Raw genomic sequence first — 17,004 nt, 5'->3', positions numbered from 1 at the left:
AAAACTTGCGTGAATTCCATAATCATTTGAAAACATCCTTTACCTACCAAGTTATTAATTAAAATACTACTGAGATGTGTGCACACTGAGACAGATGACCAGTTAAACACTGCTGAACGTCACAAAATCTTCTCAGGGATGAATAAAAGTAAGAAAATCCTACTGAAAAGCAACCAATGACCACGGGAATCAATGTGTGGTATTTCTAAGACAATAAACATTTGGGCAATAATCATGTCATCAGGCAGTAGTGATATTAGTGATCAGTGATTAATGTGAATAACAATCACAATAAACAACCCAGCAAGTTAAACATTAAAATAATAAAGCGGTCATCAAATTTAGTGTTAAACTTGCAATAAAAACATTTTCAGACCTCACATATAGCATTAACCAGGTGAGTAAACCGGGCAGAAGGAGGAAAAGAGAGAATTGCTATTGAGACTCTGCTTCAACCCCAGTTTGATTATAGCAGGTTGCCTGGAATTTAAATGGGGTCACCTGAAATGTTTAGTAATTGATAATAAAATTACTGATTATATATAAAACAAAATTAAGTATAAAAATATCTGAGCTGGCGCATCATAATTGTGCAACTCTATATTTGTAACATAGTGTAACAAACATGATACAAAAATAATTCTAGGAAGATGAAAATGCCCTTGAGGTCGCCAGAAATTGGTGATATCAAAATGGAGTCATGATCCAAACAAGGTTGGGAACCACTGAATTATAGTATGAAATTTTCTGTTTTCTATTTTGTCTCAAAAGTTTTTGATCTCAAAGTATTTTCAAACGGTGCTAGTTTTCTCTGTAGCCGTCATCCTTCCCATCACTGTCAGCAGCTACAGGTGCATCTAAAAAAATTATATCATGAAAAAGTTTGATAATTTTTGTCCCTCATTTCAGATAGTGAAACCCATATATAACAAAGACTCATGAAACATGGAGTGAAATATTTCAATTAATTGAAATTTTGTCTTATGTCTTACAGAAAATGAAAACCCCAAATTCAGTGTCTCAGAAAATTTGAACATTACATGAGATCCATTAAAAAAAGAAATGTCAGGCTTCAGACACGTCTGTTCATTTCTATGCACTTAATACTTGGTTGAGCCTACTTTGTATAAATTACTGCATCAATGCAGCGTGGCATGGAGGCCTTCAGGTCATCTGCATTGTTGGGCAGGTGTCTCTTATCTCCCATCTTCAATAGTCCATAGATTCTCTATAGGGTTCAGGTCAAGCCAGGCCAGTTTTCTGGTAAATCAAGCCCAGTAACATAATGGTCATTGAACCAGCTTTTTATACCTTTGGCAGTGTCCTGCTGGAAAATGAAATCAGCATCTCCATAAAGCTTGTCAGCAGAAGGAAGCATGAAGTGACTTAACATTTCCTATTAGATGGCTGCGTTGACTGTGGACTTCAGAAAACACAATGGACCAACACCAGCAGATGACACCCAAATCAACACTGACTGTGAAATTTTGCATATCATTTGGAAATCAAGGTCCCTTAGTCTGGAGGAAGAGTGAAGAGGCACATGATCCATGTTGCTTGAAGTCCAGTGTAAAGTTTCCACAGTCAGTGATGATTTAAGCTGCTTTGTCATCTGCATATATCCTGAAAAAGTGTGTGTAAGTGACTGTGTGTGATTTCACAGTATAACTTAAAGACCTAATAAGCAACATTTCCTAAATAAACACATCTACAGTGCTAATTTGAAGTAAAACAAAAGTCCTCTACCCTCCCCAAGCTATGTGCTATGCTTGTAGCTAAATACAACTTATTTTAAACACTGAACAATTATTTTCAAGTTGGTATTGATTTTCATTTGTTTTATCAATATTTATGCAATTAAGTTTCTGTTCTTAGGTAAAAAAAAATATTTTTAATGCCTTTGAGCCAAATACAGTTGAACCGTCTCTGCTTAAATGCACTCGTTACTGAGCTCATGAGATGGTTCATGCCGAAGTGCAAAAATGAGACCCAGTGGCTCCGCTACCACTATGAATGTGAATATATGCAATAAACTAACTACACCTAGTTGCTGAATTAGTTGGCCTCATAGCCATAATGTGAATAGATCACTTTAAGGAGTATTAGGAATTGCTGCTGTGTTGTTTACATCTGTCACCTACCTATCATAGCAGGTGAACTCTGGAGTTTACCGGAAAAGCAGCAGGCACTTCATAAAGCACCAATGGCCCAAAGTGAGACTGTGACGCATCATGCCAACCCTCTACACCGCTCGACAGATCAGCTCTTTGAAGGGCAGGCATCACCAGTGTCTTTGTCACCGCTGCATCACTCCACTGAGGATCTTCACAATCAAGTATCTAGTGTCCGAATGATGCCATGGCACCTTTCCACAGGTCAGAACTTACTTAAACATATTTAATGAAATCTCAGTCAATGCAGGGTTTTTCTCTTCCTAATAGTGTCTGATTTCAATGTGGTACAGTATCAGACCTAGTTTCTAGTAATCTTCAAAATCCTCAATATTTTATTTTTCTTTTACTAAGAAGGAAGACAGCAATCCAACATGTTGAATCATCTTCAATTTTTACAGATGACTTGATAAAGAGTAATTCCTTACAATCAGGTATGAGGAAAAGAGCAACAAATAAGGGTACATTTACACCAGCACTCTTATTTTGCTTAACCCCACCAGAGACATTTCCAGTGAATGTCTGCTTCATTTAGCCAAGTGTCAACATACAACTGAGCTCTGCCTTAAAGAATTGGACTTTAGTTTTTATTGAGAAAGGGGACTCGGCATAGCTCTAGCCTCGAAATCCACACTTAAAGAACAGCGAACTGCATTCAAGTGACCATTCACAACCTATTGCTTTGGTTGGCATAATGAAATACATTTTCTGTCCTGCAGGGGATATCTATGACTGCAAAGATGCAGATTCCAGTGAGGACTCCTCACCCCAGCAGCCCCCAGGTGTGGCTAAGCGCCTGAGCAGCAAACTGAAGAACAGGATGTGTCGCAGCCTGGGAGCTGATCTAGACCAATTCCTCCAGGACGAAGATAGCAATAGAGGTGGAGAAGGAAGAGTGAGTGGAGGAGCTGGAAATGAGGCAGCTCGGCTAAGCCGCCTCTACAGGATCTCCTCTTCACTCAGCCTCCGCTACGCCCTATCATCATCCTCACTGTCCTCGTGTTCGACACCTCCTCGGTGCCACAGCCTCAGCAATCTGATCGACCCTGTAGAGGGAAGTGAAGGTGTGCGAGGTCTCCCTAACACCACCTCTACCCATGCCAACCCTGAGGGTCGCAGTAGGGAGGTCAGTCCTAAAGTTGACACAGTGTTAATAATAATAATTAATACTGTTGTATAGTGAACAGAATGCTTGTATGTTTTTGCATTCATTTTATGAATAACTTGTGACACGACAGTCAGCTGAAAAGTACACGTACATTCTGTTTTTCTGTCAGACATGCTTTGAGTAGCTAGCACTTTAATGTTTTTGATACGTTTACCCATTGGATACATGGATCACCTCATTTATGCACACTCCTTGATATTAGTTCAAGAGCATTTGCATCCAAACCATGGATCAATAAGTGCAATGCAAAGCACTAAATGCAGTAGTGTAAAGCCCATTGCAACTGTGCTCCAAAGCAGTGGCAGTTCACCACCTGTAGATCCTATACACGAGTCCAGCTGGGTTTTGATGGTTGCTAGAACAATGATATTTGTCTAACTTTATATTAGTGTAAACTTTGATGGGGGGTGGATCATAATGCCAGTTTGTCTTTTAAAAGTTATTCCCATTAGCATACAAATACACTTTTGACAATTTCATTATACCAGTTTAATGGGAACAGTTTGAGAATGGTCCTATCCTGTTCAGTGCATAAAGCACGGTCCATAAAGACATTTTGTGTTGGAAAAACTTAACTGACCTGTACAGAGTCCTGACCCTAACCTAATTGAACACATTTTGACAGTGAGCCTTCTATGTCAATATCAGTGGCTGATCACACCAATGTCCTGTTGGGGGAAGGATCAAAGATTCCCATATACATAATTCTAAACCTTGCAGAAAGCTCTCGTTTAAGAGTTGAAGCTGTTACAGTTGCAAATGGTGGGCTGATATCTTATTGGACCATATGGATTCGTGTGATGTGAACGTGATGTTACTTAAATTAGATGGATGTGAAGGCAGACAACACTTTTGGAAATATGGTGCAATATTGTATACATGATGGAGCTTCACTGTCGGCCTATATTTTGTGTCCCATCAGTCAGCGGTTCCTCTAGACCCCAGAGAGCACGACTGGCTGGTGAAGGGAGCAGCAGGTGCTTGGACAGACATCTACTCCCTGTTCAGGGAGGACCACTCATTACTCAACAGACAAGACTTCATCTCCGGCTTTACTGTGCTGCACTGGATCGCTAAACATGGCAACCACAAGGTCCTCAACACACTATGGTAAGGCACTTTCTGTTTGGCCCTAAGGCTATTACAGTGACACTGTAATAGCTAAGTCATCATTGTAGAGTGAACTATATTTCCATTTAGTGCTATACCAACCAGTGGTTCAGGTTTTTGACTCTGTCAGTGGCAAAAAAAAAGCAATGTATGACATGAATCAGTGAGATGTTTACATTCTGTAAATTTATATATAGAAGAAAAAAAAAAAAATGAAATTGTGTTCAGAACCAAAGAATGTTTGACCAGAGAGACAAGCTCTGATGTAAATTTTCTGTGTTCAGAATAGGGGACGGGACTCGGATAAGCAACCTGCTTCTCTCGTCTCCTTTTTCGGCATATACAAAAAAAAAAAAAGAGAAAAAGAAAACTTCTGTGAATGCAACCATGTCAGAAATAAACTGAATAAATAAATAGATAAATAAAAATAAATATGTAACACCTATTAACCTCATGATTCTAGCAATGTTTGACCTTTACCATTTTGATAGATTTTAAGCCATCTTATCTTCCACATTTACAGTAGCACTATTTACCTCCTGTCCTTGAGGGCTACAGTCCTGCATATATTTAATATACCGATGCTCTGACACAATTGATTATAAGTTGTAACTTTCTTAAAAGCTATGGTGAAACATATTTCAGACTAATGTCGGAGAGTCTAAATCATTAATAACCGAAGCCCTTCAGGACCAGAGTTCAGTAGCTCTGCTGAAAAGGATAAAAAAAAAAGTTATTTCAGTGCCTGATTTTAGGTGCCCAACTGATTGGTCTGAGTGCTTCAGAATATCACCGTTTGTCTAGTTTTAACAAGTATTCTCTGAGCCTTTTTTCAAATGAGTACCCCCTTATCATTTCTTTAGTACTTCCTTGTTTTAGTTACATATTGTTGTCAGTAAGTTCCTCTAAAATCTCTTCACCATGTATACCAACATAACTAAACCTTTAACCTATTGAAAGAGCAACTAAACCCCCAAACCCAATTTTTTCTGCTGGAAACGAATGTATATGGGTATGAAGTCGTATAGTGTAATTGATTCTTGTTAGTCAAAGTACTTCATTTTGTGGTAAAAATGAAAGAGTGACTTCCCCCTATGGATTGCATCTAGGGCTGGGATAAAAGATAATTTTTTCAACGATTTTTTCGATGAATCGATTATTCTAACGATTCATTTTTTTTTTTTCAGTTCGATTTGATTATCGATTATCTCCCCATAAATTGACTAACAGCAACATGTTGATTTACATATCTGAAATAACATTTTAAAAAAAACTTTCTTTTTTTTTCTTTTTTCCAACTTTATTCATAGTTTTTTAAAAGTTATACAGAACAACAGTGTGAAGAAACATGTACATATATAAAACAGAGTAAACCCTATCCCACCCTTCATCCCGACACCTAGGACAAACAAAAAGGGGAGAAAGAAAGAGAAAAAAAATTAAAAATTGCATATCTTACAAACAGGAGAGGGGCAGCTGTTATCATAGAACACCACTCATTGATAATTTGACACACTAAACCCCATTCTGATAGCATGCATATCCGTTCTAATAGACACCATTTCATTCTCTAGCACCGCTCTAACCTCTGTTGTCATCGTGGTGACAAAATCGTCCCGGAAGGAGGAGAGCAACTCACATTTGAAGGCGTCTGTGTCGGCCGCGTGGGCCATGAGGCTGGGCGCTCCTCTCTTTTTTGTCAGAATAAAATGCCTTATATTACTAAGCTTCCTACTCCATAGCTCGCTCCGCCCCCGATCAAAAAAACTTTAATTCTTTAACATTGCAATATATGTTTATTGCTCTTCAACTCAGAATTCAAGTAAGAATATAAAAGTACAAAATAATGCATTCAGAGTCAGAGGTAGCATTCATTATAAAATAAAAAGGCAGTGGGAGCCGGCAGCCTGTCACTGTGTCCTTCCTGAACCAACAGAACTTAAGATTTATGTTGAAAACACATAGGCCAAGCTTACTGAAAAAACTACATCTTTTAATTATTAATTCACATGAAAATAAAATTAAAATAACAGTTTATAGTAATACACTCTGCCACTTAAACTCACATTTCCAAAATAAAATTCAAGTAAGAGTGTACAAGTGCAAAATAATACATTCTGATGTCTAGCATTCAATAGACAAATAAAAAGGTCACCCAGAATACTTTCTTAGAGCTATTGAAAGAATATAGTAACTAATATAAACATGGGGGCTTTAAGCTAAGACGGAAAGTAATTTTCCAACAAAAAATAAATAATAAAGATAACTAAACATTCAGAATTATGTTGAACGTGGGCCTAGCTTGCTGAAAAAGTGCATCTTCATTCACATGCAAATAACAACTTACACTCTGCCACTTTCCTTTCACCTTAAGAATACTGTGCGCGTGTGTGTGTGTGTGTGCGCGTGCATGTGCGCATGTGGGTGCCTGAGCATGCGTGTGCATGCTTGTGCTATTCAAGACAAGATACAGTTATGCATTGGAGTGGAGGAATGTGAAAAGTTTACCATGCTCAGGAGTCAGGCTTGCCCTTTTTTAATTACAATGTTTCCAGCAACTGAAAAAAGCCTTCCAGATGGCGTTGATGTGGCACGTATAGACAAACATGATTTGGCTACAGCAATCAGGACGGGAAACCATCCACAATGTATGGGGGTTATTATCCCTTGGGATAGGGTTTTTCCCAAAATACAAGAGCACCTCTTTCCTGACTGCCTCACTGTCCCCGCCATCAGAATCCTCCTGGTCCATGTTTTCTTGATTGCCGTCTTTCCCCTCAGAATCTGTGCCCAACAAAGTGTCCAACAAAGAGCAGGAGGACCTCTTTTTGGTGGGGAGCTTGCTGAGGCTTCCGGCACCACAGCTGCCAGTAACAATCTCTGCTTCCTTCTCATATCGAAAGCAGCAGTCTGTATTTGTACTTGTAGTCTGAGCGCATCATCTCCTGGAAGGAACTTCAATTTCCGAAAATGGGGATCTAGTGCAGCAGCAATAAGGGACACATTTTTCCCATCCTCTTGAAATACACCTCCTGCCACCTTGACAATATCTCCTCTTCTACCTTGGTCTGGAAAAAGCAGAATCAAATGATTTATTTTGGGTGGATTTCAGGAGACCCTTCAGCAGGGGGGTGAGAACAGAGGCAGTGACATAAGATTGACCACTAAGGAAAACCGTGGCTTGCTCATTGGGCTTGGGCACCTCTTCCGGTTCCTCCAGAAGAATCCATGGATCATTTTTTAAATCAAGATAGTCTTTTGCACGCTATGTGATTTCTGGATAGCGTCGCAACCACTGGCCTTCGCTGCTCTAAAAGATGTTCAATCATGTAGTATGAACTGTTCCATCGGACAGCTACACCTTGTATCAGTTTATGCTCAACTGTGCCCATCTGTTTTTGTTTTTGCTTCAGAGTGGCATTTTTCTGCTCGACCTGACCCTGCTGCTACACTTGGCATGGACACTTTTACTGTGTGGCTGGTGGCGTCTCTGTCTGACCAGACCCTGCTTCTAGGGCTAACCTTTTGAGTGGTAATTGTTAATCACAGCGTCATGTTACGGCAAAATTTGCGGTTGACCTCATTTGGAGACATGATTTATTGCTCTGGTTGAGTGATGGAGTCCAGGCGAAGCATTGATGATTTTATAAAAAAGGTTTATTATAAAACTAAGTAAAAAAAAAAGTACAAAGATGGACAAAATTAGTGACCGCCCGGGCGGACGTCCGATGATCGAGTGAAACACAGTTCTAACTCAACACGTATATTCCCCCTCCGTCCCCCTCCCTCCTCCCCCCAGGAGATAAAGAGTACAGGGTGGAGGTGATAGGAAAGAGTGAAAAGAGACAGTTTCTTCTTTGGGTCAAAACAACCAGTTCTGGTATCTGCTGGTTGTCATGGGAGTGGAGGTGTGTGCGTTTGTGTGTGTGAATGGATGTGTATGGGGTGTGTATGTGTGACTGTGAGTGTGTGTAAGCATGTGAGTGCGCACACAGAGGATGCCTGTGAGTCGACCTTGTGAGATTGTTTTGGGAAGACATCATGTGCTTTAGAAGAGATGGCCTGACCCAGGGCTGGAAGCAAAGTTGAAGGCATGAAAAATAAGGCAATAGAAAGTTACAACCCAAGGCTTAAGGATTAAAATATGAGTAAATATATTATTAAGCATAACTAATAATTTTGCCACAACAGTCACTAGTGGTGTCTCTGCTTGACCTGACCCCTCTGCATCGTTCTCACCTGGTGAGTACTGGTCTAATTACTGGTCACGAGTGGCGTTTTCTGCTCGACCTGACCCATGCTACTATCAGAAACAATGATGCTTGAGACTCTGTGTTGCCGATCTTGCATGGCTCAGCTTCAGCCTGACGATGGTCATGATCTTTGCCCTTCATGCCTGGGGGAAGACCATCTACGGGAAGCCCTCTGTGCCACTCTGCCTCGATCGGTGCACGTGGCCCGTTTGGCTGCTGACGGTGAGCCCTTGGGATAGACGTCCGATGGGCCCCCGAGTTTAGTTCATCAATGGCTGGCAAGTCGGCGGAGCATAAAAATTTGAGAGCATGAGCGCTAGGATCTCAGAATTTGGTCTTTAGCTTCAACCAGCTCTCAAGCGGAGGGGTACGAGCCTATCACCATGGCAATATGTATGACCCTAGCACGTCTGAAATTAGACGTGCCACATGCAGGAGCAGCCCCCTCTAATGCTTTCTTTCGGTGTCTTCCTTTTTGGTTCCTCCCTCAGAGGAGTATACAAAAGGGCTGCATGCCACTTGGACAGACACCAATTCATTTTCGAAGCTCGCGTCCTGCCATGCAGGACTCAGAGAGGTTTGGCTTGGGGCGGTTGCCGGCGGTGGAACTGGCCATCGCTTTGCTGGTAGTGCGGCCAGAGGAGACGCTGCAGACTAATGCCCATTGCCCTCAACCGCTGTGCCGTATTATGGATGAGCCCGCAAGGGTTGCATCGGGAACTACCTGTCGCATTTGTTGCTTGGTCTGACTGCTTCAGTTGAGGCTGTATCGTTGGACCCACCTACGCAGGGACTGATTGATGCATCGCTGCAGGCTTTCGCCCTCCAATCTAGAGAACTGGGCAGCTACTATCGACACTGGTCCAGGCTCGACGCCAAGTCTAGTTGGCGCAGTCTCCCCTCTCGGAGACCAGTAAAAGGACCCTGAGAAGTCTCCCAGTTGTCCCTGGAGAGCTGTTTTGCCCGGTGGCAATTGAGACCTTGGAATGCACGGCTCAGGCCAGCCACACAAGATGGCAGTTGGTGGGGCTTCAGAGACAAAACCCTCACCGCACTGTGCCGGAGGCTCCTCATGCTTCCTTTTGGAGGTATTCAGCACTGCCACGGTCAGCTACAGTGCCCCGCAGAGCAGAGGAGAGACTCCCATGGTCTGGCTTTTGGGATTCTCGTTTTCGTTGGCGACGCAGTATGCTTGTTACCCCCACAAACCTTCCAGATGAAACTACGGAGCCGGCGGCAGGGCATTTTACCATGGGACAACTCAAATACTGGATGGCCCAAACCCCAGATACTTGGGTTGTGAAAACCCTGAAAACCAAAGGTATCGACTACAGTTCCGCCGCCGGCCCCCCGGTTCCAGGTCAGATCAAGGAGACTGTGATCCGGGACCCTAACAGAGCATGGGCCCTGATTCGGGAAATTCACACTTTGCTGGACAAAAGTGTAATAGTTCCTGTGGACCCCCTGCTGGATCCAGGAGGCTTTTATTCATGGTATCTTTTGGTCCCAAAAAAGACAGGCGATCTGCGCCCGGTTTTGGACCTCAGGGGTTTGAATATGTTTTTAAAGGTTTTCCCATTCAAGATGTTGGGTGTCAAACAGGTTCTCCAGGTGGTCTTTCCAGGAGATTGGTTTACGTCAATAGACCTAAAGGATGCCTATTTTCATCTCCACATTAGAGGTTTCTTTGCTTTGCTTTTTCCAGTTCAAAGTCCTGACTCTCGGCCTTTCTCTGTCCCCTCGTGTGTTCACAAGATGCATCACAGCAGCCCTGTTTCCCCTGCACACACAGGGGCTGAGGATCTTACCCTACTTGGACAACTGGCTCACTTGTGCTCCCTCCCGCGAGCAGGCTCTGCGGGATACACAAACTGTACTCAGGCACATAACCTGTTTGGGCATTTGGGTGAATCTGTCAAAGCGCTGTGTGGTACCGTCACAAGTGGCCACCTTTTTCGGAGTAGTCCTCGATTCACGATCCATGACAGTGCACCTTTCACCCATGTGGATGAGGGACATTCAGGATATCCTCCAAAACTTTCAGAGTGAAGTCGCCCTTACGTTGCATTTGCAAGAATGATCATCCAGTGCTTAAAGCACCTCCACTGGCAGTCATCCGGGATTCATAGAACCTTAGTTACAGTCGTATCTTTCATTCTTTGCACAATGCATGTTGTTGATACTGGGTTACTGTCGGATACTGTTTTGAGTGTTTTGTAAAGCATTGTGAAATTTTGTAAAATTATAGATGGTGAACATTATTAGTACAATGACCTGAGAAAAGAACGTTGTTAGTGGTCCAGGTTTTCTTGTTTTGTTTTTTTATTGAGAGACCAAAATGAAAGAAATCTTTTGTAAGATGAGAATTAGAATAAAACAAATGTAATGAAAAATTCTTCTGTCCTCACAAGACACAAGGGTATTCTTTCTGATTTCAGGTATGGAGCGGAAAAAGCTGGTTTGACCTTCAATGTAAATGCCAAGTCAAAAAATGGCCACACCCCTCTCCACATTGCTGCCATCCACGGCAACAAAAACATCCTGCGTTTACTGGTGACCAAGTTTCATGCAGATTTGCAACTGAGGGACACTGCTGGAAAAAAGCCCTGGCAGTACCTGAATAGCAATGCACCGCTGGAAATCTTCCAGCTGCTGGGAGCACCAGCACGAGTAGTCAAGGCAGGAGAGGACGTTAGAAAAGTGGAATCCAGCTGGGAACAACAGCAACAACAGCAGCATCGGCGCCGCCTGCGCCATCATTTCTCCACAGCTTCATCTGGAAAGAGGCCGCTAAAACATATGGGTGGGACAAAAGTCAAAAGATCAACGTCACTTGCTGCCTTCCTCAAACACAAATCGCTGCATCGATTTTATGGGCAGCAGTCAGATTCTCACGTTTGACAAAAACTCAAATTGTAGAGTTTCGAGAGTTTCTGACCCATCAACAGAGCTCACAGACTACCACAGAGCCCAATATTTTAACAGACTTTGCAGTGTTGATCCACTGGTTTTCACTTACTTCTAACACTGTGAAGAATGGAAAATTTAGACACCTCAAGGCTGCAATCTGCAATTTATCGCATATTCTTTTCCTTTTGAGTTTTTTTATGTCCTGGTTTTTAGAGTTTAATTAGTATTACAGTTTAGAAGTGAGGGCCAACTAGCAATTGTTTTATCATTGGAGTTTGGACACCCCAAATAATTACAAAGACCCAAAAATCTGGGTCATTGTTGAGCAGCAATGCTTTATTTTATAGGCTTACAATCTGTTTGAGAGCTACAGGATTCTTAAAATGTTTACTGTCTTACTGTTTATGATTTGGGGTTAATAAAACCAATGATCACTGAGACATTTGTAGCTATTTTTTCAATATTGTATTTTCCAGGCAATTGAATGCGCCGCTGTATTGGCTGCATTCCAATAATTTAGCAATTATGGATACGATCGCTTCTGTACAAACCCAGCCTGGTTATTTGGCAACTTTAGGCTGTTTCTATTCTGTTATAAACCAGCAGTACCTATGGTTTTTTAAGGTACCATTTAGCCCCACTGCTAAAATGGTAAGCTTACTTTAACTGCAACAATCAATGAGCGTCTTTCAAATAGACTTCAATTATAAAGCTGTGGCTGTCATCAAGGCTTAACAATGATTAAAGTAAAGAATAATGCCAGAACCCACCTTTCTATATTTTCAACTAAACTGTCAGTGACCTGAGCACAGGAGGTTTTAGCGCGTATTGACTTAAACATGTTTTGGTTACTGTAATTAACAACTTTACACTTTTAAATCTGTAGATTCGTAATGAAACTCTGATCACATCTGGTGACACTACATAGCTCCAGGCCTTTCTGTCTCTGCCTTTGCAACTTTGACAATAAACCCTGTGTGGGTCTCACCAGTACCTCCTCATCTTTGGCTCGGAGTTGGTCTCCATAAAGTCAATGATCTTTCCACTAAAAACTAATTTTGTCTCAAAGGCAAAAAAAACAACAGCTCAAGTTTGGATCAGGAAGGCCTGAGGACAGGTTGTGACAAAGATTGTTGAGTGAGGCTCATAATCGCTTGGGGCATGACGTGATTTGTGAGCACTTGGCCTGACAGACAGGTTCTGCTGTTGTAGAAGAACAAACAAGGTGGAAGTTTGTGAGCTTTAGTTTCACTCTGAACTGAGTTTTGTCAGTAATCACAGCCGGACTCTCTACTCAGTGGCGGCTGGCCAATAGAAGGCGCAGATGAGGATGTGTAAAGTTGTTTTGTTCATCTGTGTCTGATAGGTGACGTGTTTCCTCCTTGGGGAGGGACCGCCCACTCTCATTAAACATACAGTCACAGTAACTCCTCTTCAATACGAATCAATGGAGTGACTGGGTGCAGTTTACCGGCGCCCAGACAAACACTGCGGCTGTGCAGAGTTGAATGCAGTTACACAACACCACCTCCCGCCATGGGAGGGGCTGACGTCACAGTCAACCTGCCGACCCAGCCTGGATAAAGACAGGTAGGACCATTTTAAAGTACTATTCAAAAAAATAAATAAAAAAAATAAAGTACTTTTCAGAGAAGGCAAAGAAACATAACAAACTAGGAACGCATTAAAAATATGGGGTTTTATAATGTTTTTTTGTTTTTTTTTTAGCTCAAAATGATAATACTTAATATTACCAGCAATTTACAAAATGACAACAAAAACACCAAATAAGGGAAAGACACTGAATAATAAAAAGAACAGACAACAAAATACATAAAATGACACCAAGCACACACACTAAAACAGAAAAATACTTACTCTTACCAGCAACACACAAAACCACAACAAAGACACACCAAATAAGAGAAAAACACACAAGATTGCTACAAATTACACAAACATAACAGAGAAACATACAAAACGACAGAAGGAACAAACAAACGACTCACCCTGGGACCCACATTTTGCCTCTATCATCAAATCTCCACCCAGTTTTTTAATTTTTTTATTTAACTCAACCAACCAAATGTAGTTTTTTTTTTTTCAAAGATAGCTGTTGAAAACATGCATATATAATCTTTTTTAAAACATAAATCTATATATTTTGCTGTGCAACATGCTGCACAGCATGCCAGTCAAAAGAAAAGTTTCTTTAAAAAAAAAAAGACAAGTCACACACGACAGACATTAAGTTTTTTTTTTTTTTTTTTGGCCAGCTCTCCGCGACCCATGCAGTACAGATCCGCGACCCACTTTTGGGTCCCGACCCACCAGTTGAGAATCGCTGATTTAAATAATACCAACCACTCACAAATTGACACAGAAAACACACAAAATGATATTGATTAGAACGCAAACTGAAAAAATAAGGATCATTCTCCTGGTCCCACATCAGGAGGGAGATGACCATAAATGATAAATCCTATAGAAATAAATCTGTTCATGAGCCACTAAATACTGTTTCTTTCCACTTATTTACAAAATGAGATTCTTTAAAATGTGTGTTTTCTCTCATTCATTCCATCATGATGATCTATAGTTGTTTTGTCATAGTATTCTGATCAAAATGTGGATTCAGAAATGAGAGAAAGGGATACTTGAGCCAAAAAAGTTTGATAACCACTGGTATAAAGTACATTCTTGCTTGTTTATGGGTTCTGTGGAAATACATGTGGTTAGTTTGAAAGCAGTTCTGTAACTGCAATTTACTTATTTATTTAAAGCTACACAAACCCTGTTTTTGGTGTATGTCTATTTTGGAGTTGTAGCCCCCCCTGGAGGAAAATGCACCAGCTGCCACTGCTCTGCTAATGTTCATTGTTGATGCTATACATTTACAAATACGTCTGTAATGTTTTCTTCTAAACCGAAGAATCTTAAAATTAAAAAAGAAAAACTATGCACAATATATTAAACTTTGCTGCTGCTCATGGCATAAATAAATGGGTTAATTAATCAATTTACTTAAAGCATGTCTTCACTAATGAGTGGTTGTGTGTTGCCATGCAATAAACTGGTGCTCTGTCCAGGGTGTAACCTCACCTGCCCTAACGCCCATTCAGAGCTTGAGATAGGCACCAGCTGACCCTGCGACCCTAAAAACAGGAACAAGCAGGTCAGATAATGGATGGATGGATTCCATCAATAATTTGAAGGTAAAACATTTGACACTTCTAACCTCACTCACACATACAGTATGAACAGCCACGGACCTACCATGAAACACAAATTATTCACCGTGTGCACATGTAGCCGACAGAACTCACAAGACACTGCTGTTTCTATCTAGTTTAACAGTTTGAGCTCCAGCGGCTTGTCTGATGAATCAGACAGGAAAGCCAATCCTGCTGGGAATTACTGTGATGATCACAGGGTTTAAAATCCCTTTGATGTTAAGATTCATGATGAGCGGTCTATCAATGGACTGCTACAGAAATAAGTTCCATTGCATCTTGTATGAAATTAATACCATTATTAACCATCCTGCAGCATCTTTTGGTTCCTAAAAACAGGTTTAAACTTGGCCTTCACATTCCACATTAAGAAAGACGACAAAGCTGTGCTCAAGAACTATTTTTTACTTTCAACACTTGGCTTTAAATAAAAAAAATTATTTTTTTAAAAGCTGGAGCTAGATGTAAAAAAAAATCCTTTTTTATTTATGACTTTTTTTAAAAGCAAAAACTATGTAAAATTCAGAGGAGGCACGGATTAGTGAGAATTAGATACTGTACATTTCTACATGCGGTCAGGGGTTTTAAAGCAGGTAGCAGCCTGTTCAATCCAGGTAGATTAAATAGTCCTGGCTTGTAGACAAGTTATTTCATGTTTGGTTGTGTGTTTGTTTCTATAGTCAAAGTATTTCAGATAGACAAAAATGGGATGTGTGTAGAGATGTGTCTGAGCACGCTAAGCCAAAACCGACATTGGTACAGTGTGCCTGTTACTTTGAAGCATTGAAGTTTGGCCTCTTTTTTCAACAAGCTAAATGAAGTGTCCAATGACAGACATGGCAAGAGAGGAAACAAGGAACTAGCCCTGGTAGATCCACACTGCATTCAAATTTAATTTTAGACTGTTTACATTTTTATTTTTGTGTTTGCAGATTTTTCTGGAAATTAATATACGGGAAGAGATATACCAGATTAATCTAACCACTAGAGCGGACAAGGTCTCGTCTGTAATGACCGCATCTACAGACCATGCAGACGTCACTCCTCAGCCACCATCAGAGATAGACATTTTATTAATAAACGCCAACAAGGAAATTACCAATCTACGGAAAGAGATTCGCTAAAGTGTATATCATATATTAGCGTTAACTTAACCACTAGAGCGAACAAGGTCTCGTCTGTCATGGCCACATTTACAGACCATGCAGACGCTGCTAGACCAGAGGCACCGCAACGGGGTAGACAACATAGGCAATTGCCTGGGGCCCCGAGGGACGGCTGACATTAGTCAATTTCAATGACAAAATGATGTAACTGCTTTGAGACTAGGGCTGAAATAATTCCTCAAGTTATTCGATTACTAAAATGTGTCTAGGCAAAATTCTCTGACTCAATGCTTTGCTTAAGCCACTGCTGCTTTTGATGATGTCACGTCTGCGCACAGCATGGAATGCAAAATGGAGACGGAGACCGACGAAGGCGAGTGACTGGGAGAGCAAAGAAAACAACATAAACTGTTGAAAGTGTGGAACCATTATAAACTAAATCGGACGCAAAACACAGTTTCCGTAACGACACTTCTTCAATGCTACAGCATCTGAGCCGAAAGCATTCTCTGTATGCATCAAGCCTGCCGAGCAGACCCAACAGATAGGTCCAATGTTAATGTCACGTTCACAAAAGTATTTAATTTAGATCAGTGATTGCTCGTGTAGATTACAGCATGTAAAGAACATACATGTAGCTGAATAATGGCTGATTAATATAGTTGTAGTGGCCACATGGCAAGGCACTATTTGCACCAAGGCCAATCAGAATCACTGTAATTGTATGCGACTTCTTTTCCTGGCGCAATGTCTCGAACTGCAAAGAGACAAAGGTGTGGCATCCCGTCCACTTGTACCATTCGCATTTTGCAGTTTGGGTTTTTATGCTCATCATTGACCAGTCTTCCAAGTGACTGGTCCTCCAGAGATGTGTCAAGGCTAATAAAGTAAAATTGGTATTAATTCTCAGGAAAACAGGTCCTCTGTTTTGTTTGGATAGTGTTGAATGGTGTTGTTTCAAATACAGCAGCATTAAGATTGGAAAGAGTGAGAAGAGGAGGTAGTTGCACAAAAAGCAAAACAAAAAACTGTAGACTGGTAGCAGCAGTATGG

The 17,004-nt window shown here is 41.1% G+C and overlaps 1 protein-coding gene and 1 long non-coding RNA gene across 5 annotated transcripts in view; one reads left to right on the top strand and one right to left on the bottom strand.

Moving 5' to 3' along the window:
• LOC114473855 (uncharacterized) overlaps positions 1–2,019 on the bottom strand; it is a 17,160-nt gene extending 15,141 nt beyond the window's left edge. Inside the window, exon 1 of the long non-coding RNA XR_003675309.1 lies at positions 2,009–2,019. This is a non-coding gene — a long non-coding RNA (uncharacterized LOC114473855). The remainder of the gene's footprint in view (positions 1–2,008) is intronic.
• Positions 1–17,004, top strand: part of sowahb (sosondowah ankyrin repeat domain family member B) — a 20,529-nt gene extending 3,525 nt beyond the window's left edge. The window contains exons 2-7 of one of the 4 annotated variants that reach the window (XM_028463698.1): positions 2,151–2,375; positions 2,891–3,297; positions 4,262–4,449; positions 11,141–13,202; positions 14,702–14,827; positions 15,778–17,004. In XM_028463698.1, coding sequence (XP_028319499.1) covers positions 2,151–2,375; positions 2,891–3,297; positions 4,262–4,449; positions 11,141–11,603 — 1,283 coding nt within the window. In that variant the 3' untranslated portion in view covers positions 11,604–13,202; positions 14,702–14,827; positions 15,778–17,004. Of the gene's footprint in view, positions 1–2,150; positions 2,376–2,890; positions 3,298–4,261; positions 4,450–11,140; positions 13,203–14,701 lie in introns of all 4 variants that reach the window. The other 3 variants (XM_028463699.1, XM_028463697.1, XM_028463695.1) reach the window with 3 other exon arrangements.

This window comes from Gouania willdenowi, chromosome 12, assembly GCF_900634775.1.
Source record: "Gouania willdenowi chromosome 12, fGouWil2.1, whole genome shotgun sequence".
Taxonomy (NCBI): Eukaryota; Metazoa; Chordata; class Actinopteri; order Blenniiformes; family Gobiesocidae; genus Gouania; species Gouania willdenowi.
This window is presented reverse-complemented; position numbering and strand designations above follow the sequence as displayed.